We start from the raw sequence: 27,119 nt of genomic DNA, 5'->3' as shown, positions 1-27,119 counted from the left end.
GAGGCCATTTCCTCTCGTCTTATTGCTTGTTACTTGGGAGAAGAGACCGACACCCACCTCGCTACAACCTCCTTTCAGGTAGTTGTAGAGAGCGATGAGGTCTCCCCTCAGCCTCCTTTTCTCCAGGCTAAACAGTCCCAGTTCCCTCAGCCGCTCCTCAGAAGACTTGTTCTCCACACCCTTCACCAGCCTCGTTGCCATTCTCTGGACATGCTCCAGCACCTCAATGCCCTTCTTGTAGTGAGGGGCCCAAAACTGAACACAGTTGTCAAGGTGCGGCCTCACCAGTGTTGAGTTACAGGGGCACAATCACTTCCCTACTCCTGCTGGCCACACTATTTCTGATACAGGCCAGGATGCCATTGGCCTTCTTGGCCACCTGGGCACACTGCCGGCTCATGTTCAGCCGGCTGTCAGCCAGCACCCCCAGGTCCTTTTCCACCGGACAGCTTTCCAGCCACTCTTCCCCAAGCCTGTAGCACTGCATGGGGTTGTTGTGGCCGAAGTGCAGGACCCAGCAGGGTCTCTAGAAGGAATGTGGTATGCATCAAATCTGGACTTAATGGCAGTAGGAATGGAACCAATCACAATACAGGCAGTAATCTGTCTATACAAGTTAATAGGGTTTATTGTCTACTAAAGCAATCAGCCTGTTACCCACATAAAAGAAAGGTAAGAATCTAGTTTAATAGGAGAATTTGAATAGTTGGCTGTTGTAATCTGTTAAAAAAAGTGGAAATATCAAATCTCTTTGTAAAGCTTGAGGTAAATTCCATTTTATTAATTTTTTTTTAATTAAACAAATGTTAAGAATAAATTAATTGAGGCTATATGAGGGAACCCTCCTTGACTGGGATTGGCACACATTTTCATAGTTGCATAGTACCCAGAAGTCCATAAAATCTAAATACCTTCTGTGGTGGAGCAGCTTGTAGTGGATGAAAACAGAGGCACATTCACACAAAGTATCTCTACATGCTGACAGGTGTGGCAGTAATTTCATACTGGGAACCTAGAGTTCACCACAGGAAAGCCTGTGAGTATGCCCAAATTTATGACATGCAGGTTTGCATTCCAGTTGGCTAGAAATCCAAAGAGGAGGGAACTGTATGTTAAATCTGCTATAGCACTTCTTCCCCTAGCTTATTGCAGACATCAGAAGACTATATGTGTGCCCCAGAATCCATTTTTGGTAGCCAGCTGTGTAGACTCTCAATGTTCCTCCTAGTTTTCATGAGAATTTTTTGTACAGGATTAGACCCCCAAAAAGTTGTACTTATCTATCATTTTGACCTTTACACTGTTCAAATTAAACAAGCTGATAGTTAACTATGTGAAAGTACACACAGAATATACAGAATGCACATACTAAAAATATTCTGTAGATGTGGCTCCAGTTATTGAAATACATATAAAAATAATTTATGGAGTTTCTATATGCATTTTACATTTGACATATGTTAATTTCTGCAGTTTTTATATTTTGTTCGGATTTATTTTTCAGTGCTTAATTTCTGCATCTGATAAAAAAAATGTTCCTTACAGCAAGTATAGAATGCATAGGTACTTCTTCTGTAATGTTAAAGCAAAATAACTGTAATGAAATGCAAACTAATTAAATGATTATTTAGGTACAGCAGGCAGTTTGCAAGCACTCAAAGTTAAAATTCTCAGAAGAAACATTTCTATTCTTTCCTTGCACAGACTTAGTAATATGAGATAATGTTCCATATATAATAATAAAAAGTATAGTAGAATTTTGGTTGCTATTGGAACTGTGGATTAGGTTTTTCCCAGTGCCATAATTCCTTATCTTCTCCAGCAGTGCAAAAGAAACTCATCTTAAGCTCATCTTAAGTGGGTTAATAAAGAATCAGTTGGTATGGCAATATATTAGGAAGAAGAAGATATTTTGATGTATTTTACCATAATTCACAGGCAGTGTAATTGTTCTTTGGGGACATTAGAAGTTGACATAATGTAGAGTAGCCCTGAATCTGCTCTAAATTCCAACACCAAGCAAACTGTCTTCCAGGAGTCACTAGTGCTCCAGACCCAACACTTCTAGGCACAGCTGAGCGTGTTGCAGCTGTAGAATTTTGACTGTCTTGAGGATTATGCTTGTCTGTTACAAACTGTAATACAGAAAGTTTGGGGATGGTGAGGATGTTGTAGATGTATAATACCTATCACTTTATAAATCCATATATTTCTTTTTGCTTATAAAAATAAATTTTAAATGTATTGCTAAAATTTCAGCAGTAGAAATTACTCCAATTATATTCCCAAATGTCGGGATTAATGAAACAGATTTTGTATATGAAGTTAACAACGAAGTATTACTGGTTTACGATCAATCTTATATAGGAAGAGATATTAGGAACAGAAACATAAAAAAATTAAGCTCCGTAGTAGAAAAAATGTTGTCTTCTAATTACTTTTATAGATCTTGGATCATATGCGTTCTGCACTGAATAAATCAAATGTGAAACTTAAAATCCAAGATGCCTGCACATATCTTCTGTATGACATTGAGTTTACATCTATAAAAATAGGGACATAAACCTATCTTTCTACCTGTCATTTGGTAGGAAATGGGTACTGTTTAGCAAAACTCAGTATTTACACTTTTCTTAAGAAAAATTATAGTGCCTTCAGTTATTATAATGTTAAGGATTTGCATCATGGTACATTCGAGTCTTTAGACATTTTTTATTGCATTGCACTTTTGAATAAATATATCAGTATGCAAGTTCTGAAAAAAAAAAGACCCTGAGGATTTTATGATGGCTTTATTCTTGAGAAAGAACACATCACATACTTGTGGATACCATAGTTTCTTTATTCTTCAAACTATTCCTACATTTTTTGCTTTTGCTGAGTCCTAAAATTTGATTGAGTCACTTATCCTTAGTGCAAGGGGAAAACTAATACACATGAGGATGAAGTAAGCACTCGAAGACACAATTTTAGAACGTAGAAGAATGTGAGTTTCTTCTAGTCCTTTCTGATAACTGGATGGTCAGCACACTCACCCGGAAACGGGGGAGTCTTGTTTCACTTCTTTTCTATGTTTGAAGGGAGCAGGTTGCCTTGTATCTTGGCAAATTATGACCAGCGAGCAACGCCTGCTTTGCAATCCCTGCAGAAACATGGCCGGAGTCAGGGAATTTCTCTTTCTATTGCTTAATCAGTGGTACGTGTGTAGGAGCTTGCCAGGAGCTGCTTGCCACTGCCTTTCCTTGGGGCAGCACACAGCTGAGGCAGCTGACACAGCTCACTCATGCACTGTCCATCCTGGGCCAGTGAGGAGCGCTCATCCAGCTGTGAGCTGCTCATTGAGAGCACAGCGGTGAGGTGGAGCGGGCAACGCTGTTGGGGAAGGGTGTCATTTGGGTTCACGTGCCTTTGAGACAGAAGGGAACTGAATCTGAGTGCCTATCCCAACTTCTCACTTTAGGCAACAGAGAACTTGTTTGTTGTCATGCTGGTGTTTGAATCTAGTCCCACAACTTTTCGCAGCTAAAATTCTCACAAATTCTGTCAAATCCACCAATATTTCAAGTTTAATAAAACTGCATTTTTCTGTCAAGTAACTACTTAATGAATAAATGCCCAGATTTGGTTTCAAGTTGCAAGCATTTATCAACACTGTCTTCTCCCTGGATTTGTGAATATTACAAGTTCTTTCTTTAAATTGCTTTACTTTTGCTAAGGAGGTCCAGAATGAACCAGCTGACAGAAAAACAAGCTCTCCATTTTTATTCCTGAAAAAAAAATTCTGTGTTTTTGCTCAGGTCATATAAATTTTATGTCTTTTTTGGCTTGTCCACTCAACTGAAAATGTAATTTGCACAGTTCTAATTGAAAAAATTTAATTGCATTTCACTGAATGTGGTGCTGGGGCAGAATTGCTCAGAGCAGTTTGAGTGTAAGTACTGAGATCACCACTTGCCTGTTTGGATTAACCTCTAAGCACGAGATGTAGAGTGAGAACGCAAACAGCAGTTCTGTTAAGATTTCTCACTAGATTTGGGTCTGACATGCCATTGTTGCCAAAGTCAATGCAAAATCATCTTAAACCTTGTGAGGTAACAGGCACGATCTGCTTCAATCCTGTTGCTAACTAGAACTAATTGAGCTTCTCTGCTTCGGATTTTGCCCCAATATTTGTTTCCTCAAGCTCTGTGTTTTGAACTGGGTCTGCTTCGGATTTTGCCCCAATATTTGTTTCAGCTAGCTCTGTGTTTTGAGCTGGGCTGTGCTCTAATATGGCTTTCTGTGGCACATATTTTTTTGCCCCAATATTTGTTTCCTCAAGCTCGTTTTGAGCTACTGGGCTGTGCTCTAATATGGCTTTCTGTGGCACTAGAATATATTTGTCTTCTGCTTCTCCACACACGCTGTTGCCCCAGCCGGCACCATCAGCTTTATTCCCACTTTTAGAATCCTTAAATCAGCTGAAACTTCTGCTTAAAACAGTAATTGTTGGAATTTAGTTTGGAGGTAGAGCCTAAAAAGGCCTCTGCCTACCTTTTCTAAGGTGTTAATGTCTAAATCTGCTACCTCTTCCTGATGCTATTCTTCCTGAGAATTTCAGTCCATTACCAGCATTTCAGGAGTTGCCTAGATTGACAATCTATTTGCACGCTGCATAGAAAGGAAACCATGCAAAGGCACACAGATGTGTAACGCCCATAAAATGAATGGTAAAAATAATTATTATTCAGAATTCTGTTTTCGCAAAGGTAATATGTAAGTAGCACTTATCCTTTTTTTTAAAACTATGCATTGGTGTTTCACAAAAGCAGGGTTAGAAATAATGCATTTAGAATACGTTAAGATACTCTCTTTGGGTTATTTTGATCTGGATGTTAACACTTAGCAACAGTGTTTCCATATCTAGGAGCAGGTTTTTTTTTTACTCTAATAACCTTACTGCGTCTGCTTCTCAAGAAATCCCCATATCCTTTCCATTACTTTCCTCAAACATAAAATCATAACATGCAAAACCATTTTACCAATGAAAAGAGGAAAATGGCCTGAAAATGGGCCAACTTCAAATAATTTTTCAGATGACTGAAAATGAATGTGGGAATAAGAGTGTCAGTTACTGTCAGCTGAGCGGGCATTGTTTTAATGGATAGTGAAGCGGTATGCTGACCAGAGAAATCGAATTTAGAAAAGGTCGGGGTGAACAGAACTTCATGTTTCAAGAAAAGGGGCCTCTTGAAAGCTTAAAAAAACATTGGAAGTAGAAGTATAAGCTGAGAAAATTTGGCAAGGAAGTAAAGCCCAAAACCACAAAAATAATATCTGCATTTTTTAGATCCCTGAAGAGGAGGAGAAAAATGAAGCAGGAGTGCCAATATTTATTTAAAAGAAAAAGTTATAAAAAAGATTTTTAAAACTGATGTGAATGGAGAAATTATAATGGCACATAATATTCAGCTCATCCTGCAGAGCATAGTATCACAAGACCTAATTGGAGGAAAGCTTTTAAGGCTTACAAATAAAGAAACATTTCACACAGAAGCATGTTATAAGGAAGGGGAAAGGAGACCTTAATGTAATGAGAGATTGAGAATGTTTTACTAGACCAAAGTGTGCAAAGAAAAAATGATAACATGGTATTTTGTTGAGATTTTAGAAGTGTTTACTCTTATGTGACTATCGGAATTGAGGCAGACAGGGTGTTCTTAAAGTGGCTTAAATGTATACAAAAAAGAAAATAGTAAGAAGTCAATGAAACACTAGGTTATTAAATTAATTTGAATTGTCCTTCCTGTCTACTTACATTCTCAGTTTCCCATTTCAGAAAAGCAAAATACAAGGTATTTCATTATTTGAACTTACCTGATTTTGAAATTTCTTAATGAATATGTCTTCTTTATACATTTACATATCTTGACATGATATATCCCTTGTTAGAGTGTATACATATTTTTCCTGCTAAATCTGAAAGTTGATCATATACAGTGCTTCATCAAACATTTTGAAATTATATAATGCTTACTCAATGTGGTATTTCATAAACTCTAAGAGTCTGGTTCCATGCCATTAATGTCTGTCATTTCAATCTGTATTTAGAATACATGAAGCAATCGTGCAGTCTGCCACGTACTTGTAGTGAGCTCCATGTTGTTAGACGGTACTGGAGAAGAAAGGTTGCTGTATGTGCATGGGAACCATTTTTTTTAACCTATGAAGATCTGCATTCAGAATTTCACATTTTCCTTGAAGCAAATGGCGATGCTAGCAAACACTTGAAAAAGGGAAATCCAAATCCCTGACAGCAGAGAATGGTTTTCAGTATTTTTTTTCATGTGTTTCTAACTTCTAAAAGCATACAATGATGCTAAACTATTTTATGTGTACCTGGGTCAGGTGTGGGTCAGGTACATAAGCACACCTCTGTAGCTGGCTCTAGACAGCTCTCTGATGAAATACCTATTTACTGTGATTTGTTTTTGTGAAGTACTCCATGTTTTATTGGCAGGCGTCTTAACTGCTGAGGTTGCAAACTTGGAAGCATCCCATAAGACACTGATATAGGGAATGTACCAGATAAGTTCCATGAATTTTATGATTACCAGGCTGTTATGAAATGGTTACTATGAAATCAACTGCTGCTTTGTGACTGAAGCATACTATTGCTTGCTATTTCAAATATAACTATAAAGGGTAGTAGCTTTTCCCATAATCATAATTTCTGTTTTCTTCCTTTCCTTGGCATCTTTTTTTTTCTTTCCTGCTTATTCATATACCAAAAAGATGAGTTGACCACAAATTTAGATTTTGGCTTTTTCATTACGGACCTCTAAGCTCACTTTATACAGAAAGCAGGAGATACAGTTTCCACCAGACAATAGGGAGGCAAAAGACCCAAGCAGAACCTTTTGGATAGTTTATGCCCATCACAACTGTGTTTGGTTTTTCAGGAGGGTAGTGTCAGACTAACAAAAATATATCTTTTTTTTTTTAAGTTTACAACAGAATTTCATTGTAAAAAACACTTTCTCAACCTTAGGAATAATAAATATTCATTTGCAAGGGTGGACGAGGGAGCTTCAGAGAGTTTCTCTTTTCTCCTCGGCAACTGCACTCACAGAAAAGTCTGTCATGAGAAACTATATGCAAGCTCCTGACCTGGAAACCTGGAACACCAAGGCTATTTTACTTTTGTTCATTTTGATAACATAGGCATAGGGACTTCGGTGTAAGTGAAATGAACCAAGATTTCTTCTTCCTGTCTTTTGTTCAAGGTTGGGATGCATGAGATGATAGACTCATAGTTGGCTCTTGCAGGTAATCTGTCTTCCAAAAGTGATGGTGAATGAAGAATGAAATACAAACAAAAATCCTATTCAAACTGAAGGGCCACTGTATGGATGACAAGGGCTTATTTTGTATTGGAAGAAACACAACTTTGCAAGCTTAGTTAAAAAAAACACAAACAAGGTACAGTATACAGTTAGTACATAAATAAAATAGCTATAGCTATAATTGCCAGTGTTGAGGAAGACATGCTGAGTTTGGTGAAAAGTGCAGCACTGGAAACATAATTCAGAACACTTAAAACACTGGAAAATAGAGAGACTTGAAAAAATTATTAGGGTTATTGGACTGCTGGAGGGGCAGATTATGAATATACAATACAGTGCTTTTAAGCATATGTCTCTAAACCTTTAAATCAAATAAAAAGATGAAGGGTTGCTTTGGGTTGGGCTACCAGGATGCAACAGCATCCCACTAGACCTTACTCAGTCAAAACAAATCTGTTCAAATGCAGAGCAAATATTTTTTGAAATGTAAAATCTTACAGTTGAAGAAGTAGGAGGGGTAAACTTACAAGGAGGAAAAAGGATAAATTCTTAGAAGTTTTTTGCATATCCAGAGGAAAAGGAAAATGAAATAAGTATCACGTGACAAAGACAATACCCCGTGTTGCCAGGTAACAGAGCCATCTAACAGATAGATGGTATTTTGATGTCTAAACTAAGGACATGCCAGAGCTCTTTTCTTTAATGTTCTAACTAATATAGCGGTGTCCAGGTTAAAGATAGTAGTAGGTACACTTAAGCACTGGATAAAACTGTCTTTATAAAATTAAAAAGTATCTTCAGTACCAAAATTACAGTATTATTGGAAGCCCTTCTGGTCACTTGTAAAGGAAAAAAAAATTGATTTAATTTCAGGAAATAGCCATCTTATTCAGAAAGCATGACTCTGAGGATCCTTTTCAGACTTTGAAAAAAATAATCTATAGGAACTTTGGAATGTATCTGTGGAAATGCAACAAAAAATGAGCCAGTTCTACTATACATAAGTACAAGGCAACCGTGTCCCTTACTGCTTTTGTTGTTAGGCATTATTGGTACAAAAGGTAAAGAATAATGAAGGAAATCAGGAAATAAGTGCTTTGAAAATAAAAAAAAAAACCACAAAATCCAACAACAAAGTTATATTACATGTTAATGGATATATGCATTTTGCACTAGATATAAACAAAGCTTGGCAAATGTTACAAATATCAGTTGATACTTTCATTGAGGAATCAGGTTAGAATTAAAATACCCTGAGCCAAAAATCTGATTCCAAAAGACAAATGATGAATTCCCATTGAAAATAGTAGATTAAATTTGCATACATACGCATTAATGAATCACCCAAAAGAGCTATTTTGAAAAAGGAAATGTTGAGCAATAAGCAACAATTCTTTGCAACAGGCTGGAGAAGTGACCATTCTTACCATAAAGTTAGCAACTGAGAATAGGTAGGACTTATACAGGCTGCTTTCCTTGACTTCTTTATAACACCTGGTTTTGTGATTATTTCAATTCCAGAAAAAAGAATCAAAAGAAATATCCTTTTGCAGTGCTGTGTCTGGTGCTATGAGATACCAAAAATGGTATAAAGCAGCAAAAAATAATCCTCAATACTAAGTGTTTCTCCTGTGGAGGTAATCTATCAGGGATCCTGGCAGAATGGAAACTAGCATTTCTGGTCTTCTGGTTAATCTAATACTCCAAAATTCTAGCTGTTAATTAACAATTGTTTCATTATCAATAATTGAATAATTATTGAAGTAGGCTTATGATTAAAAATGACCCAACTCTTAATTGAAAAAAAAAGAAGAGATCTTGATTACATCAGAAATAAAATTAAAATAATAGAGCCTTCATATTTAAGAGAAGTAGGAAAACACTTCAGTAATGGTTTTGTTTCTCTTCCGCAGAGCTTTGCATCTGAACATTCCATGCTGCTTTAGTAATCTAATCTAAGTAAGTGTCACCAATAGATGTTGTTCCATATTACAGAACCCTGAGGTTTAGGGACTTCTCATTCCCACTGTTAGGGTGACAGCTTCATCTTACTGCAATGCATCCTAGCAAGTTTTTATTCTTGGTCTGTCTTCTGGCCAGTGCACCCATTACTATATTTAAAACATACCCATATTTCTGAGTAAATGAAAGGGTTTTACAAGGAGAAATAAGCTTTAAACCAAATAATTGCAGCTGATATTAAAAATGAAAAGTGTGCTTAGTTCAAATGTAGACATGATTGGGTGGCTGGTTGGATTTTATTTTGTTAAAAACAGCTTATTTGGGACCTATCTAGAATTCGGTGCTTAGTCATTGTGCTGGTTTTGGCTGGGATAGGGTTAGTTTTCTTCATAGTAGCTAGTATGGGGCTGTGTTTTGAATTTGTGCTGGAAACAGTGTTGATAACACAGAGATCTTTTTGTTATTGCTGAGCAGTGCTTACACACAGTCAAGGCCTTTTCTGCTTCTCACCCCACCCACCAGCGAGTAGGCAGGGGGTGCACAAGAAGTTGGGAGGGGACACAGCTGGGACAGCTGACCCCAACTGACCATTACGCGTGATGGGGCCCTGCTTTCCTGGAGATGGCTGAACACCTGCCTGCCGATGGGGAAGTAGTGAATGAATTCCTTGTGTTGCTTTGCTTGCGTGCGCGGCTTTTGCTTTACCTATTGAACTGTCTTTATCTCAACCCATGAGTTTTCTCACTTTTACCCTTCCGATTCTCTCCCCCATCCCAGCAGTGGGGAGTGAGCAAGTGGCTGTGTGGTGCTTAGTTGCTGGCTGGAATTAAACCACAACAGTTCTTTCGGCAACCATGAAGGGACTCAAACCCTCAATCTTCTGATAGTTTATTATACAGTGGGGCCTCCTCAGCAGGCGTCACCTCCACCTCTCGTGATATTCTGAAATCTTTGCCTTCTGACCAGTCTATGGTTACTTCCAAGATTCCTGGGCGATTGGGGTTTCCTATTCGAGCCCACTGTGTGATCAGTGTGACCCACTTACTCCACGTAGCGTCGGTTGCATGATGTATAGAGCAGACCCTCCCTCTGAACATCCAGCCTAGCACCGGCAGTCAGGGTGTCAGGAGGAGCTGTGCTTCAGTGCCAACCGCTTCCAAAGCAGCTTGAACCCCTTCATATGCTGTCAATATGTTTCAACCATTAAGACATGCCTAGAACAAAAAGTCTTCACGACTGTTTTTAGGAGAAAAACTCATAAAGCTATCAAAATAAAGAGCACTGACTTTAAATATAAACAACAACAGAATATTGGATGGAGCACATGGCGATTTTGGCTTCACATAACTAGGTAACATAATTTCAGTGTCTTTTGGTGAATGAAGTGGTTATTTCCATGTCTTTATGAATAATGAAATATACAATATATACAGTCTGTAAAAACTGTAAAATAGCCAGGCCCTCATTCATGTGATAGGAGAAAGCCAAATGCTAAATATCATCCTGGAAGAAAAAAAAATGTATAAACCTTTTAAAGGATTCAAATTCAGAAAAATGAAATTAGTTTATTTTTGCTCTTATAACAACAACAAAAAAGAATTCTACAACAATGTCAGTAATTTCTGCTGTAAACTGTAGATACCTAATAACAGTAGATACCTAATAATAGAAGGTTTAATGCATCGCTTGAAAATAGTGTTAGATGAATGTTATGGAGGATGACAAAAATGGGTAGTATATCTTGGACAGGAAAACAATACAACAGAAATACTGAAATAATTGAGATGATTTGATATCAACATGATAATCTGATATTTGTAGGACTAATAGACAGTTAAGAAGAGTGTAATTTGGGATAGTAATTGAATTATAGACTCCTTCCTTTCCTCTGATTTCCTATCCTTTCTACTCGTTTACTGGAGTGCTATCTTAAGTCATTCATTTCATAGTGGGGTGAATGTACCTCTGTGAAGTTATGACTGCTTTATACTTGAGTTAAGAAGAGGAGGAAGAAAAAGGCAACCAGTGTATGGTCGGTATAGAATGTGCTTTTAGTGTTGATCTATAATAACTAAGCTGTGGTACATATCAAGACATTGTAAATGTATTACTGTGAATCATCTAAAGTGTTAATACATTGGATATAGTCAGTATTAAACATTTTTCTTCAGAAAAAAATAGGACAAGTAGAAACATTTTTGAAACAAAGAGTGAATTCCTGAAGCATGGTGTTTTGTCAAGGAACTAATTCTTTGGCAAGTCTGCTGGCTGCTGTAGATCTGGTTACAGCTATATACATTTCAAACTCCTCTCTCTGGGAGTCTGTTCTCATCTTTTAGCTTTTTAAACTTGAGTGTTTTCCTCCCTATTTCCTCTGTGTATCTCAAGAACCCGTGTATTTACAAAAATTATGTATCAGATAGCAGCAGAATACATTCAAAGAAGGAGGTGCTGGAATCTTCACAGTCATTTTTCTTAACCATCTGAATTCCACATACACTATACCAGCTGTATCCTAGCATCTGATCTCAATGAAAGACTGAAGGAAAATTTGGTTTATTTAGCTTATCAAAGAGAAAGCTAAGCAGTAACTGGATCACAGTCTGTAATTACTGACACAAGGAAAAGTTACCTGATACTAGAAGACTCTCCAATCTCACAGACAAAGGTGTCATGAGATCTAGTGGCTAGAAGCTGAAGTCAACAGAGTTCAAAGTAAAAATGAGGTGCAGATTTTTAACACAAAGTTTGATTTACCATTCCAAGAATTTAGCATATGAGGTAGTAATTCCACAGCTGGCCTGTGACTGAATGGAGGGAGCATATAGTCTCTTGCGTGTGTCTGGGAGACCTCCAAAGAAATCAAGCCCCTTCCCTTCTTCAAGGCTGTGTTTAGTTAGTGTGGGGAGCTGAGGTGAATGAACCAGTACCATCAGCCACAGTGTTGCTTTAAGTCTTGTCTGTAACTTCTTCCCATGTAGACAGTACAGGGGGCTCACTGTGTTCCTCTCTTCGGTTTCCATCAAGGACAGAACTAACATTTCAATGCTCTTCAGTGTGCTGAAGCACAGTCGTTTTGTTGCTGTTGTTCCTGTCATCTCTGAAATAGACTCATCATGGTTATGAGAAAAAAGTTATGGAGAACAAATTAACAAAAATCCATGGAGGTCTTTTAATACAAAATGTACAAACTTAAATTACCTTTTTCATATATGAAGACATGTTACTAACTTGAAGCTACATCAGTGAAAAAACTGAAGGAATACAATTTCCATTACCTCAAGCATGAAGGATCGTTGACAGCAGCAACATATGGTCTCCCTAACATTTCCCTATTCAGAAGTTGGGTGAGGTCATGATTACAGAAAGCGAAGACCTTAACTGAATGAGTAAAGCACTGCAAGCTGGTATACCAATGGTTTCTATGTACCTAGTGGAGAACAGAGAAATTAAATCTCTCAAGTCTGAAACCTTCTTTTTGCATTTCCCTTTAGTGAAGGTGTTCATTGTGTTTCTTTGTTTCACCAAGGCTGCAACTCTCTTAGTAACTGCAGCCTAGGGGAAGGCACAATCTACAGAGCCTGGGAAATGCAGTTGCCTGTAGTGAGGAGATGGTCCCCATCCCAAATGGCTGACTACTCATAGGACGAAGTGTCAGGGTCTCAGGTATGGGCAGAGCCCACCTGAGCAGAGGTGGAGGGCTGAAGGCAACCCTCCAGCTGATGAAAAGGATTGGGAAAGGGTTGTTCTACACCACATGATAGTGCTGGAACGATGATTTACAGATGAGACAAGTTAATAAAGCTGATACCTAATTAAATTGTGTCTTTTTTGTCTGTTTTCCTCCACATCCAGAACAGTGAAGGAGAAGTGAAAAAGATTATTTAGGTATTAATATCTAGTCTTAGACCAATACCTTCAATTGAGAAACTGACAAATTGGAAAAGCAATGCTAATTTTCAGCTATTTTATTTTAAAATATTTTCACATTAATTTTAAAGTGCAAAAATACAAATTCTTAAATTTTGTTCATGGTTTGGGATATTGAATGTACTTAACCAGAAAAATTATTGTGTTGACATATCGTTCTAGCTAATTTCTGTATTTATTAATGGAATGGAAGGAGTTCTAACTTATGACCCTGAAATGGATGTGAATAGCAAGTTATATTATTTTGGTTGTACTTTGCACAAGGTAGCCTCAGAAGTAAATCTGTTATCTGATACATAACTGACAACTGTGTCATGCACACTGTTGGAAGAAAATACAACTAAGCATAATTGCACCTGTGTCCATTACCCTGTGCATCCTTGTAGAATTTGGGTTTTTTTGAGGAAAATAAGTTGATGTGACTCATGAGAAATAGATCTTAGGAGTATCAGGTTATGGTACTTACTGATATTTTTAGAACAGCTATACTTCATTGCATTTTTAAAAAACATTTAAGTTCATATTTTAACTCACGCTTTTTAAGTGTTAAAGAGATGATTAACTTAAATGTACTTTGTTGATGGGTAAAATTTACTGTTGTTATGTAATATTTTAATGAAAAACTCCTGCTAATAACTGTCACCTTGACTTTCTTTAAAGGTCCTCGCCTATACAGAAGGCCTTCATGGAAAATGGATGTTCAGTGAGATTCGGGCTGTTTTTTCAAGACGTTATCTTCTCCAGAACACAGCTTTGGAAGTGTTTATGGCAAACAGAAGTATGCCTTTGTTTATTTTGTTGCATAAAAATGTGCTAGTAGTTATTTTGTGTGTTATTTATTAATCTTAGAATTTAAACTCTGTGCTTCCTTTGATAAAGTGCTTATGTCTGTGTTCAGTAATGCTTATTCTTGCATGTATTCATTGCATTTCATATTAAAATGAATCACATAAATCAATCTCACTGCTTTCTGTGCAGCAGTGAGATTTATTTGTAAAAACAGATCATTGCAATTGATAAATTCTTCAAATGTTTGACAGAAAATTTGCTTTTTCTATGATCTCACCCCTCTCCTCCATTTTCTGTAAATATTTTAGTGAAATACCTAAAAGGATATTTCCTTTTCTCATTATAAACTGAGTTAAAGTAAAAAGGACCAGATCAATAAATGGATCCACTCAGTTTTCTCTATGTGCTACTCTGAATCAGAGTTGAGGAGTTGGTGAGGTGTGTCAGTAGTCTTTTGCCCTGAGGAGCTCTGATGTAAGTTTTGATTTCAACTGGAGAGGGAATTAAACAATTTCTGGTCCTGTGTGTTTTAATGCACCAGTTAGAAGACCGAATGCCATGCCAACTACTGAACAGCTCCCCAGCCTGATAAGAGGTTATATGGGTTAATGGTAAGCTGCGTTTCCTCTGAAGTATACCTCACTCAGGTCTTCTGCAAAATGGGAAAGTTAATGCCAAATTGTTAACCAGCTAATGCTACACAGGTATGAAGTATGCCAGGAGTTTCTGTTCTGACTTGGATCCAGAGGAGGATAAAAGTAGAACTGACTTCTCTTCCCAAATAAAAAACAAAAAGCATTTTAAAAATATATGCGGTTGAAGAAACAGGCTTCTGCAAATGGTTTACCAGTCCATATTTTCTCTTCTTCATTTAGCTTCCGTTATGTTTAATTTTCCTGACCAAGCAACAGTGAAAAAAGTTGTGTACAGCTTACCACGTGTTGGAGTAGGAACCAGCTATGGTTTGCCACAAGCCAGGTAATTTAATTAAAATAGTTTTTATATTTTGTTTTTATTATATTATACAAATGATATTTTTAAACATGTCAAAAACATTATTCCTGTCATGAAACTCTAGATTTTCTCTTTCTTAAGGTTAGTTTGAGAAACAATATCCTTTACTTACTATATGGCCTGTTATTATGGAGTAGAAGTAAAAGTATTGTAAATTAGATTTTTTTAAATCATTACAGAAAATAAGTACCTTCCAGTGAAGGACCAGAAAAAAACTTATACCTTATCTCTTCAAAGTCTGGTTTTCAGTCAGGTTTTATAAATGTATAGACAAACATTCATCGTTATGTTATTGTTATGCAGGACATGGAACTAAACTTGACGAGGTTTTGTGTGTGCTGAATGAAAATTATTTTTTTATATGTATCTTCTTCCTTGCCTTTTATATGAATGTGTGTGGGTTTTACTTCATTGCTCATCAGTATAGGGGCTATTTTGCAATTTCCAAATTTCTTCCATTCATTAGTATAATGCATATTATTCTTCTGTTTCCAAAATTAAGGAGGATATATATTTTGGAAAAGACCAACTAAGGTTCAGTTTTAGAGATTTTCACATACTATGGACAAGTACAGTTTTTATTATCTCATCAACATCAATATCAAATCAGACTATGGTCAGAAATAAGGCTGGGAATTGTCAGATCCTATACTATGAAAGTATTCATATTTCAGTGATGGTTCTTCTGTTTCCAAAATTAAGGAGGATATATATTTTGGAAAAGACCAACTAAGGTTCAGTTTTAGAGATTTTCACATACTATGGACAAGTACAGTTTTTATTATCTCATCAACATCAATATCAAATCAGACTATGGTCAGAAATAAGGCTGGGAATTGTCAGATCCTATACTATGAAAGTATTCATATTTCAGTGATGGGTAAGATGATCTTCATGTGTACTTCACTGAGTTGGGAGGGAAAATTTCCTGCCTTCAATTTTTTTTTTGTTTAGAAATGTCTGTTTAGACCGAAAATTGTTTTTGAGGGTATATCAACAGAAGTTCGGTGAAAAATGTTTAGGTTCAGGATTAATTTCTGGTCAAAATGAAAGAAGAATAAATAAATATAAGGGAGTGAGGACACAGCAGGAAATTCACAAAATATGGTGCTTTGGGTTCAGATCTCCATTTGGCTTGACTTGGCCAAAAGCCAATGACTTAATCATCAGTGAAATGTCTGGGATGTGTCTTTCTCTTCTTTAAGTCATTTCCTAGAAACTAAAACTCCATATTGTCCTTGTTTTATCCCAGTGCAGAATGTGGAAATACTCCGAAGTGTCAAAGCATTTGTAGGATTGGAGAACTATTTCACTCCCAGCTGAACATCATTCCCTGTCATGAGCCCAAGAGTCTCATGATGCCTAAGGCTTGATCTCCTGAATGTGCTGAAGTTCTTAGGCAAACTGCCAAATTTCTCAAGTTTTCACTGAGATCAAGGGGAAGTTGGGGCATTTCTTTGGAAGGTGCATCTTGTTAATATTTGCACTGCTTTTCCAAATACTCAAATTAAAGGAATTGCTGTCTCTAAATGGAAAGTAATAGTATTCTTTTCTGAAATAAAAATGGCCACATGTTCTGGAACAAACAAAATGCAAATTTCTCAATCAGAATTTCATATCTACAGTGACATTTTTTACTTTTGAAATTTGTATGCTTTGTGCATTATTCAGTGAATAATTGTCTGAAAAAGTTTGTTGATATATAATTATTTAGAAAGTTTCAGCTTCAATATTATATGCAGTTATTTCCATACCTTTTTGATTAAAGTTCAATTTGAATCGAAAATGGGCTTGTTAGCCTTCAGAATAAATCTGGCATATGGTAGTGAAGTTGTTTTTCTTTCTTGTTTTTGCGTAATCGTGGTATGATTTATGCACAATAAAGACCCTGTAATCATGTTTTTTCCTTTTTTTCTGCCTACATACCCTTATTGTCTTCAGTAGGATTGCAGTGGAGTAACTGAGGGAAAAATCTGGCTCTGTAACTGCTCTGTAGTTAATATTTTGTCGATGTTAGAATATAGTTTCCCTTCCTATGAATATGTTGGCTCTGGAATGCTAATTTTTAAAATTATGCTTATTTGTATGACTAACATAAGGAGAAATTATGCTGAGTAATCAAAAGGAGCTGCTATGCTGAGTAAAATGTTATCCTTTTTTTATGACCAATTTTCCAGATTAAGCTGTACTTTAAAATATTTTAACAAAAGCACATCTTTCTGGTTGTTTTGCTTAAGTTCTTTAGTTTTATTTTTGTAAGTAATATTTTCTTCCTGATACTACTCTGATAAAAATTTCATCTAAAATTAATTACTTTATCGCAAAGAATTGCAATTCATGTTGGAAATATTCTGAAGGAGTAAATGACATTTAATGAGGTACATGGACTCTTAAGTGCATTTCTGTTTTCATGGAGAAATCCTGCGATTAACAAAGATGGAAGGAAATAGAAGGAAAAAGCAATATTTATGATCTTCTAATAGCACAAATTATTGGAAGCAGGTGAACTGGTATCTCTTCCCAAGACCGTTACAGACCTGCTGTTCTGAGCAAGTCTCCAGTTTGCCTCTCTGCTACCTTTCCCAACAGCCTGCTAATGCTTTGATTCAACAAAGCGTTCAAGCCTGTGCTTAATGTTACAAAGAAGTAATTATGTCCTTAAAATTAGTCACATGTTGAGGAGTTCAGTCTGATTTGGTAATCAACTTCGTCTGTCTTTGATAAAGGCATTTTCACTGTTCCTGAAACATGTTGCATTGATTGTAGTTTCCTTATGACCTTGCCATATGATACAACTGGGCAGACAGTACTGTGCCTTTTATTTAACTTATTTCTACAGCTCCATATGATTCTACATAGGTAGAGTAATATCCACATTTTTACAACAATATTAGCAGACCACTTTTTAGGGTTCTAACACCTCAGGTGTAACTTACTGTTGCATTTTTATTGAGGGTAACATCACAGCTTAGAAACCAATTGTGAGCTGCCTGATGTTTTTGTAAGAGTACAGAGATCAAAGAATTGGTAAAAGATACAGTATCGTACTTCACCAATAAACATGTGCTAGCACCTTCCACTGAATTTCTGTGGGCTATTAATGCTTTAGATAAAACAATGGCTCCAGTTATTAAAGCTAAGAAATACAAACGATGAAGTTTTTGCTGAAAGAAAACATGTATTTTGGCTGTATGGTAACTATATTCAACGTCAACTCAGTGCTGCCACTTATTCCACATCAGTAGCTAGGTGATGGATTTCCAGATCTCAATATAGCTGGTTGCAGAGGTTGGATTTTGGGAAGGGAGAGGGGTAGGAAAACTAAGATTTGATGTCATCAAAGCATAAACCCCCTTTTAGAGCTTTGATTAAAAGTGAGTATTGATGAGTCTTGTCAGAAGCCAGTGACTCTCCCAAGCTTTTTTTTTTCCTAAACAGGAGCAACACAATACAAAACATCACACAGGTGCTACATTTTTGACAAGATACTTAAAGAGTCTTTTTATGAGATTGGATTGTAGCTAACTAAATTCAAAGTGATTGTGAAAGGGTGTGGGTCATGCTCCAGATACGGGATGTATAACATCTCTTCCCTCAACAAAATGCCATGAAGTGTTTTCTAAACATATTTAAAGCATATAAAACTTGAAAAATTGGATCATCCCCTTGTACATCAGAGGGTCTTCTGCAGTTTTCTTTTTGAGTAGGTATTTCACGGTTCTCTAGAAGCAAAGGAAGCACATTCATATGTGCATTTTCATATTGGTGATGGCATATTGAAGGAGAGAAATGGTTTGATCATAGTTGGCTGGATTTAGCAAAACACAAAACAGTGGGTCTTCCTGTGTTAACTGAAACAAGCAGGTGTGGAACCAATGTATTGTGCATGATTTTTTCCAGTCTCTGCTGAAATAACTGCAAATCTTTCAAACACCTTAGATATGGAGTAAATAAGGAGCTTTTTTAGTATATTTTGATTTTCTGTAGAGTTCACTCAAATCAGGCATCCAAATGCAAAGTCCAGCACTTGACAGTTTATAGATTTTTGACACTCCCTGGGAGATTGTGGGTAAAGTCTAAAAGCAGCTACTAAGCTGTACTGATGCATAAAAGTTGTTTTGTCATGGGAGGAACAGAAAGTCTGTGACAGAAGTGCTTTGTAAATTTAATGATCTCTTCAGTATTTTTATTTTCTGTATTTATTAATTTGTATGTAGCATTAGTCATAGTTTACTGGGAACAATACATCTTTGAGAGTTCCACTGTAAAAGTAATTGTTAACCTATAAAATGCAATATAAAGTGTAATTACATTCAGATAATTCTTTAGATAAATTGTTCGGAGGAAACATAATAGAAACAACTTAAAAAATTTTTGTAATGTCTCCTGTGTACTAGTAAAGTGTACATACCATTGGCATCCTAGAGTCTACTGTAAAATAAGGCTAGCCAAGCTGGCTAGACCTTATGCACTATTTTGGGTAAATACAGAGATTAAAAAAAAAAGAAGAAAGTGTACCTGCACTTTCATGGTCATTTTTGTATGCCCGATTTGTAAGCCTGAGTATGGCAGACATTGACAACCTACACATTGACGATTTAGACATATAATTGTGATAACTACACTCCAATCGCATACCAGTGCTCATCCTTTCTCCAGAAATAGGGTTTAGTGCATATGTAGAAGTATGTGCATATATCTGTAGAAGTAGATGGTCCACATTTTTATAATTGTTGCCCAATTTGACACCTTGTATATGACTTTATTTTAAGAAAATACTCAGCATTCGGAGTCTAGAAATAGTACACTTAGTGTGCTTAGTGTGCAACTGAAAGCTGAAGCATTAGGTGTCCCTATTTACTCTTGACAAGCTATATAAATATATATTCTTTAAATTCATGAATAGGCTACACATTAGGGATCCTCTTTTTTTTTAACATGTATAAACTTTTTCTCTATTTGAAGTTTCTGTAGAAAAAAAGTGTCTGAGGACATGAATTTTTTCTCCTTCCAAAGATTTTCCTTGTCTTTTTTTCAGCAAGGACTATTTTCTCTAGAAATGAGTTGAGAGCAGTGAGGCTATTTCTGCTTGTTGCAGATTTTTTTCTGTAATGCATTAGTCTAGACTGAATCTAGTCCCCTATATTTTACCAACCAGGAACAGCATATACTATGGGTAATTTAGAACTTGGTGCACAGTATTTGGTTATTGCGATGTTGTCAAATGGAATATAGAAGAGCTGAAGATTTCTGCTTTTCTCTTCCTTGGCACAGTAGTTTGGTTCTTTCTCCCTTATCCAGACATGTAAGTTTTAGAAAATATGTGGAAATTGAGTATCTTAGAAGCTTCTACTCCTCTTCCAAATTTGAATGAAATGCAATTCAGAAGTTATTACGGAGAGACAGACAGATGGACATGTGAGCAGATAACTGAATAAACCTTGTTTCTTTCAGAAACCAGGCTATAAATAGAAATCTCAAAGCTTACTGGGATATAGGAGGGGATCATGGGTAGCTGAACATGGAGGATTGTGGAATAAATATCTTCAACCCGTGTGCTGGAAATATATGGCACTTTAATCTATCACTCACTCACCTTAATGAACTTATCTCAATGTATCCTTCTGAAACAGGGAAATGGTATTCCTCTTTTATTCCTGCTGGACAAGCCAGGCACCAGGAGGTCTGCAGTTTCTTTTACTTCCAGTCTTTTAACCAGATTCAGAATAAAATAAAACAAAAAATATATTATTCTGAATTATTACAATGCTGTAGTACTCGTAAAATAAAATACAGATCTTAATTTTAGTCATTTCTCAAATAAGGCCAATAGTGTCTTCTTGACTTCATTAAATGAAATAAAAAAGCCTCTGAGAGAATCTGAAATTAATCACAGTAATAACGTTGCCCTACATCTTAACATTTAATGAGGCTCTTAAAAAAATCATTCTTTAAATGTATTTCCTAGGAGAATCTCTCTGGCCACTCCCCGACAGCTTTATAAATCTTCCAACATGACTCAGCGCTGGCAGAGGCGGGAGATATCTAACTTTGAATACTTGATGTTCCTCAACACTATAGCAGGTAAGGCTTCTGACTCTTTAATCCTTCATAATATGTTTATGTTTGTCAAAGTCTTAAGCACCGTGACTTGATAGAATACATTTATCCTGCTAGAATTCAGCTGCAACTTTATGATAGATTCTGAAACACACACATTAAATTTTATCAGAAAATGCACAACCTATCACTGAGACTTTAGATTCATGTATTGTTGTGGAGGCTGTTCCTTGCTCCCCTTCTGCCATTTCCTCTGCTGACAGCTTTGTCTGAAGCTTTATTAGAGTCAACAAACCATTGCCAGAGAGTGTCTGGAAATAATAATGGGAAAATGTAATTTCGCTACTTCATCATTCTCAGCAACAGCAACTAGACAGCAGAATAACAACAATATTCTGCCTAGTACAGATGTCACCTGGATTGTGGTATGATTAGATTACAGCATCTTTTCTCATTTAGTTCTTTGAGCTGAAATATAATATCAGATTAGGTATTTAAAATGAGAAATAACTGCCATTGACATCCATTCGTTATTGGCAAAAGAAGAGCTTTTCTGGCAATTGTCATTAATTAAACATACACAATGGCATTTTTTCTTTCACCTTTCCCTTTTAGTGCTAACTGCTGTGGTAATTTTAAATCTAAAACCCAACAGTTTTCTATACCATATACAAAGATTTCCAGGAGGTTGTCTACTATTATGATTCCTGCCTGTAGCACACACGCTGCTTATGAACCTGCCTGCAGAGAGACTTGCTCAGACATTTCACTCCAGTGAGCTTTAATTTGAAACCCAAATTAAATTCCACCAGGCATCACTTTGTACTCCAGTGTTACAACTCTCATCTTTACTTGGTCCTAACTTTTATGCTTGAGGTTATCCTCAGGTCAGACATAAGACAAATGTAAGTGCAAAACCCAAACGTAGCACCTGTAAGTGCCTGTTACACTGGCCAGTCTGAGGACAGTCACTGCGTTCTTCTCAGTAGGGCAGTGGCAGAATTCAGGAGCTGTCAAACCGACTTACTTTGAGCCTTTAGGCTTTTGCCTCTGTGCTTATATGGTAGTCATCTTCCGTGCATCCAGTCTTACAGACGTTAATAAATGTGTCATCAAATTATCCCAGTGTGATACAGAAGTGCTACCACTGAACAGTTGGAAATCTGAGGGCATGTTTATCTTGTGCAGTGGAGCACAAAGCAGAGACCCTGAAGCTACCGGAGACCTGGGCTGGAAAGTCCATATGGCGCACTCCCATGCAGGCGCACCAGCTTGGTTCCCAAGCATCATAGCCACAGTCCCGCAGATCTCTGCTGAAGGAAGGAGCCCTGCTGAGCATTTATTACCTCTGGTGCAGCGCCTCAAGAATGCCGCTATCCTGCTTCTGGACACTGGCCTGCCTCCAGCCGCTCTGTGTCTCTTGCACATCCGCTGCCCTTCTGGTGATGAAGAAACGCAGGCAGAGCCTCCCAGGCTCCCTGACTGCCTCACCCGAACTTGGAGCGTTTACTGGAGAGCCGGGAAGTTAGCCTAGGCCCCCTCAGTCTTTGTCCAATACATTATTGACAGAATTGTCCTTCACTTGTAATTTCCTTTTTATGTATTAATTTCTTCTGTAATCAGTGTGTCTAAACTCTTTAAATGAGAATAGACAAGAGCTAAGCCAATTTGTGATGAATTACTTTTCATTTTTAATCAAGTTAAAACTCCATGGTCATTTATTTTTAGGTATATCACCAAAGCATCCAAACCTGGAAGACATCATTATGTCTGAAGTCAATTAGGAATTGCAGTGACACTTGCACTAAAGTATCCATCAGTAAACAAGCTTCAGTCTGAAGAGATTCCTTCAGAGTATCTCAGAGGTCTCAAGAAAAATGTTTTTTGACCTATTGTTTGAAACTAGTACTGCTAGGCAGGCTTTATAGCCAAACACCTGGGTGGTGGCATGAGGCACGTTTCTCTTAATGTCATCTAGTGTCATTCACCTGCCTTACAACAGGATGGCCTGACATTTGCATTCCAGGTACCACCTGCTATTCCCAAGGTTTGGAGGATTACTGACTCTAATTTTTTTTTGTGTCTATGAGCTTGTATTGTATTTGGAAAAGCTTACAGCAGCTTGGTCAGTACCTTAGTAGTGTCTCTTTCTGACTCAAAGCACTTAATTTCTGGCAGATATTTTTGTATCAGTCTCTTACTGGTAGATCTCATTTGTTCATGTAATCTCATTGTTGTTAATTGTGTAAGCTCACTTGCTCATTTTCACAGCATTACCTACCATCTTATGAAGTCTTTCAGCAGTGCACAATCAAATTCAAATTCAAATTTAGGTAAGAACATATTCCCCGAAAGAGACGGAGGTAAATTTGAGTCTCTAGAAGAAATTCAGCCTAACTCTTTGTCTCCATCTTGTATTGACGTAATCTCATTGTTGTTAATTGTGTAAGCTCACTTGCTCATTTTCACAGCATTACCTACCATCTTATGAAGTCTTTCAGCAGTGCACAATCAAATTCAAATTCAAATTTAGGTAAGAACATATTCCCCGAAAGAGACGGAGGTAAATTTGAGTCTCTAGAAGAAATTCAGCCTAACTCTTTGTCTCCATCTTGTATTGACTGACTTATGTTTAAAGTAATTATTTTTAACGATTCTTTGAGGTCACATGGATCAACAAATATATGCTTTCTGAAGGAGAGCCAATATGCTGATTTTTAAAAGTTTCTGAAGTGACCAGCATTGGTTGAATAAAAATTAATACCCACACATACTCCTGCTAAGATGTGAGCAAGGTGTTGAGTAACATTTGAGGACCTTTTCATTGTCACAAAGAATATCCCTTACTCTGATTTTTGTTTCAAACCCATCTGCATTGCTTGGCTTTTGCTAATGGGTCTTCACCAATCTATATATTTTCTGTTCTGTTTTCATTTTCCAAGAAGGGTAACAGTCAACATGTTAAGTTGGGAAGAAAGTATCACTGTACGAACTCATAAAAGATTTTGGAGGGATGTCTAAAAGCAGCTGAGGTTCTTGGGTGCTTTCCCAATCAGCAAGAGTGCTGTCACATCTGATAGTGTTCCGGAAGGATTAGTGAAATAAAAGGTCCTGCTGACATCAGCTATGACTATTGCATGTTAGAATGGCCTTCAATGCAAAGACCTTGTAAGGAAGCATGATTACATTGCTGTATTATGTGCTTTCTAATTCTGCTTCTTCATTTTTTTGAAGATTTTGAAGATTCACAGTCTCTATGAACATAGATAAATAGATTTCAGTTGCTAATGTCATTATAACGTCTGCACTCACTGATGCACTCTCATAGAAACTTGTGATTTTTTTTGAAAATTAGAATAAAATTTACTCTTGACAACTGAACTCCCTGCCAACAACACACACACACACACAATCTTTTCTGAAAACAACGTAAGAAAATTAAAACTGACTGAAACCCAACAGGCAATTCTACACATGACAATAAACTAATTATTCCAGTTTGGAACATTTTCCAACTAAAATTTTCCAACTTTTTGACAGAAGCAAAAATCCCTCAAAGTTATTTTTTGGAAGATCAGCCTGGTTTTGTAGTTCTAATGAAGTCTGCACTTCAGCTAGGAAGCTGACTTCTAAAAACTCATGAAGAACTTGGGAGTATTGCAAAGAATCTCATCATAAAGTTCCTGGCAAGCCAGAAACCCACCCACAATGGAGGGCACGTGAGCTCCAAGTCAAATGGCAGTGGAGAAAGCTTCAAAACATAAATATATGTTAGAAAGCCTAGGAGTTCTCACATCCCCAAGATGTTTCCTGGCTCCACCATAGCATGGCACTGTACTGCCAGGGCCTGAGATCTGGGAAACTGCGGGGTTGAGAGCTATGAGGCAGCCTGAATGACACCACTGCTTTTACAGCTGTGCCTATATTTCTGTAAATCTTCTGTTGAAAGGTATTTCTCCACAATATTTCCTTTACAACAAATAGGCATTTTCTGATGAAGCACTAAAAAAATTAATATCTCTACCAGCAATACAGTACTGGAAGCGAAGTACCTCTACTACATGTTGCCTGTGTTTTGATAACACTGAACTGATAACTGTCCGGATACATCTGTGTTAAACAGAAGCAAATTCTTATATGCACTGTAGACAGGACCCTTGGCAGTCAGAAGAAAATACAGGATTTTCTATTTTGTACACAAAGATAAGAGTATTGAATATATTAATGACCTCCTTTGCCAAGTAAAGACAAGAAATGTATTTTCTTTTCTTTCTTCTTTGGAAATCCAATTTCCAAATACATTTTGAATTACACTCTTTTGTAATGAGATCCCATAAGAAATATTTCCTTAAAAGGTACAACTTCTTTGCCAGTAATTGTTCATGTAGGCAGCGATAGCCTAATTTTAGACTATAACTGTTTGTTTAAGCAGCATCTTCTTTTCTAACAATATCATTGTTTTTAACCATTGAGAAATATGTGCATCAAAATTTTTTTATTCGTGTTGCCATTTAGCTCCTACTGGCTTATTCAGCCTGTCAGAGCTGTAGCTTAGTCACTTAAGAAACGTGGAGGTTTGGCACTTAAGAAATGTGGATTATCTGCTGGTAAGGAAGTGATACATAGGTCCCTTTGTTGTTTTCTTTCTCTTCCAAATAAATAGAGGTCCACTAACAAAGTGGTTTAGTACACTTTTTGCCAGTTCTTTGTAGCTTCCTTTCTTCTTACAATGGTGCTTAATTAGCATCTAGCCCTTTACAAAACAGCAAGAAATCACTTATGTTTTCTTGTGATCCTTTTCTGAAATTATTCAAGAAACAGCAGCCTTGGAAGAGAGACGTTCAGAAGTGAGGCTTCTGACACCAACTCATTTCTTTCATTTGTGACATGCAACTAGGTCCTTTCCCACAAGAAGTCCTTTGCCTGCTTGTTAATACTGTTAATTACACAGGCTGGTTGGTCTCTGCAGAACAGAACCACTGAAATAAATACACAAATCTCTCCTTAAATCTCTCCCTGGTTTGCCAATATGTCTGTCCTGACAAGCATGGCCCCTGGCTATTCTATAAGTTCTTAATCAATGAAATACGGAAGTGCCCCCTTGGAAAAAATCCATCTTTCTATGACTCTTTTTTTTTAATCTTTATATCACCCTGTTACCACCTCTGAAACATTGCCTGGCTTCATTTTTAGTTTAACTGTTTCTGTTGTGATCTGTACTCATGATTTAATAACTGTCTACTTCAGCTATCGTCGTTCTCTCTTTCTAGATAATTTCCTATCCAAGGATATATGACTACCATCACTTGTGCTGGCCTGATGACTCATTGCAATATCAATTCAAAATCGCTCTCCATTTTCAAAACTCTCTAAAGTCTTGTTTCAACCTGTTTCTCTGGCCCTCTAGCAAACTATTTTCTCGCCTCCCTCTTCTGTTTCCAAGGTCTTCACCTCTTTCTTGCCCTCTTTTCTGACTCGAGCATATTTCATCATGTTTACAGCTCTGGGTTTTTCTCCCAAAGGTAAACACTGCACTCTGCTACTTATCAATCAGTCTCAGTGTTATACGCTCCGTGCCCCTGGTTTTTGTCCTGGTTGTGTAGACATAAGCCTTCCTGGCCACCTTCCCCCTCCTCCTACCTATTCCCTTCTTAGGGATCCTTTAGCTTTGAAGGCTTGGAAGCAGCTATGATTATACTAATTGTCCTTTCTTCAGGTGCACAGGAAAAGGCCATATTGCATGTGATCAGCGTGTATGTCAACTGAACCCTCTGGGTGATATAGGGAACAAGTAATTTTTACTATTCTCAGTTACAAGATTATTGAAAAAAAGTACTTAAAAGTAATCCCAGCACAGCAAAAGGAATCAAGAGGAGTGGGAACAAGAAGTAGTTTTGTAATATGGATGCAGTGCCCACTCTTTTAGTTAGAAGTCTAGTTTTCAAATCTATTTCTCAGTATTTAACTGATCCCTGCTGTTTTTTTTCTTTTCAAATTGCAGTATATTAAATGTGTGTTTGCATTTGTATTTATTGAAAT

General features: G+C 37.0%; 1 protein-coding gene across 1 annotated transcript in view; it reads left to right on the top strand.

Annotated features, from left to right (window-relative positions):
• The window catches only part of NBEA (neurobeachin), a 437,354-nt gene that overhangs the window by 317,113 nt on the left and 93,122 nt on the right, over positions 1-27,119 (top strand). Inside the window, exons 41-43 of the mRNA XM_009290267.2 lie at positions 13,878-13,995; positions 14,882-14,984; positions 20,989-21,104. Coding sequence (XP_009288542.1) covers positions 13,878-13,995; positions 14,882-14,984; positions 20,989-21,104 — 337 coding nt within the window. The remainder of the gene's footprint in view (positions 1-13,877; positions 13,996-14,881; positions 14,985-20,988; positions 21,105-27,119) is intronic.

This window comes from Aptenodytes forsteri, unplaced genomic scaffold (assembly GCF_000699145.1).
Source record: "Aptenodytes forsteri isolate BGI_AS27 unplaced genomic scaffold, ASM69914v1 Scaffold155, whole genome shotgun sequence".
Lineage (NCBI taxonomy): Eukaryota > Metazoa > Chordata > Aves > Sphenisciformes > Spheniscidae > Aptenodytes > Aptenodytes forsteri.
The sequence above is the reverse complement of the archived record's forward strand: the minus strand, read 5'-3'. Positions and strand labels throughout refer to the sequence as shown.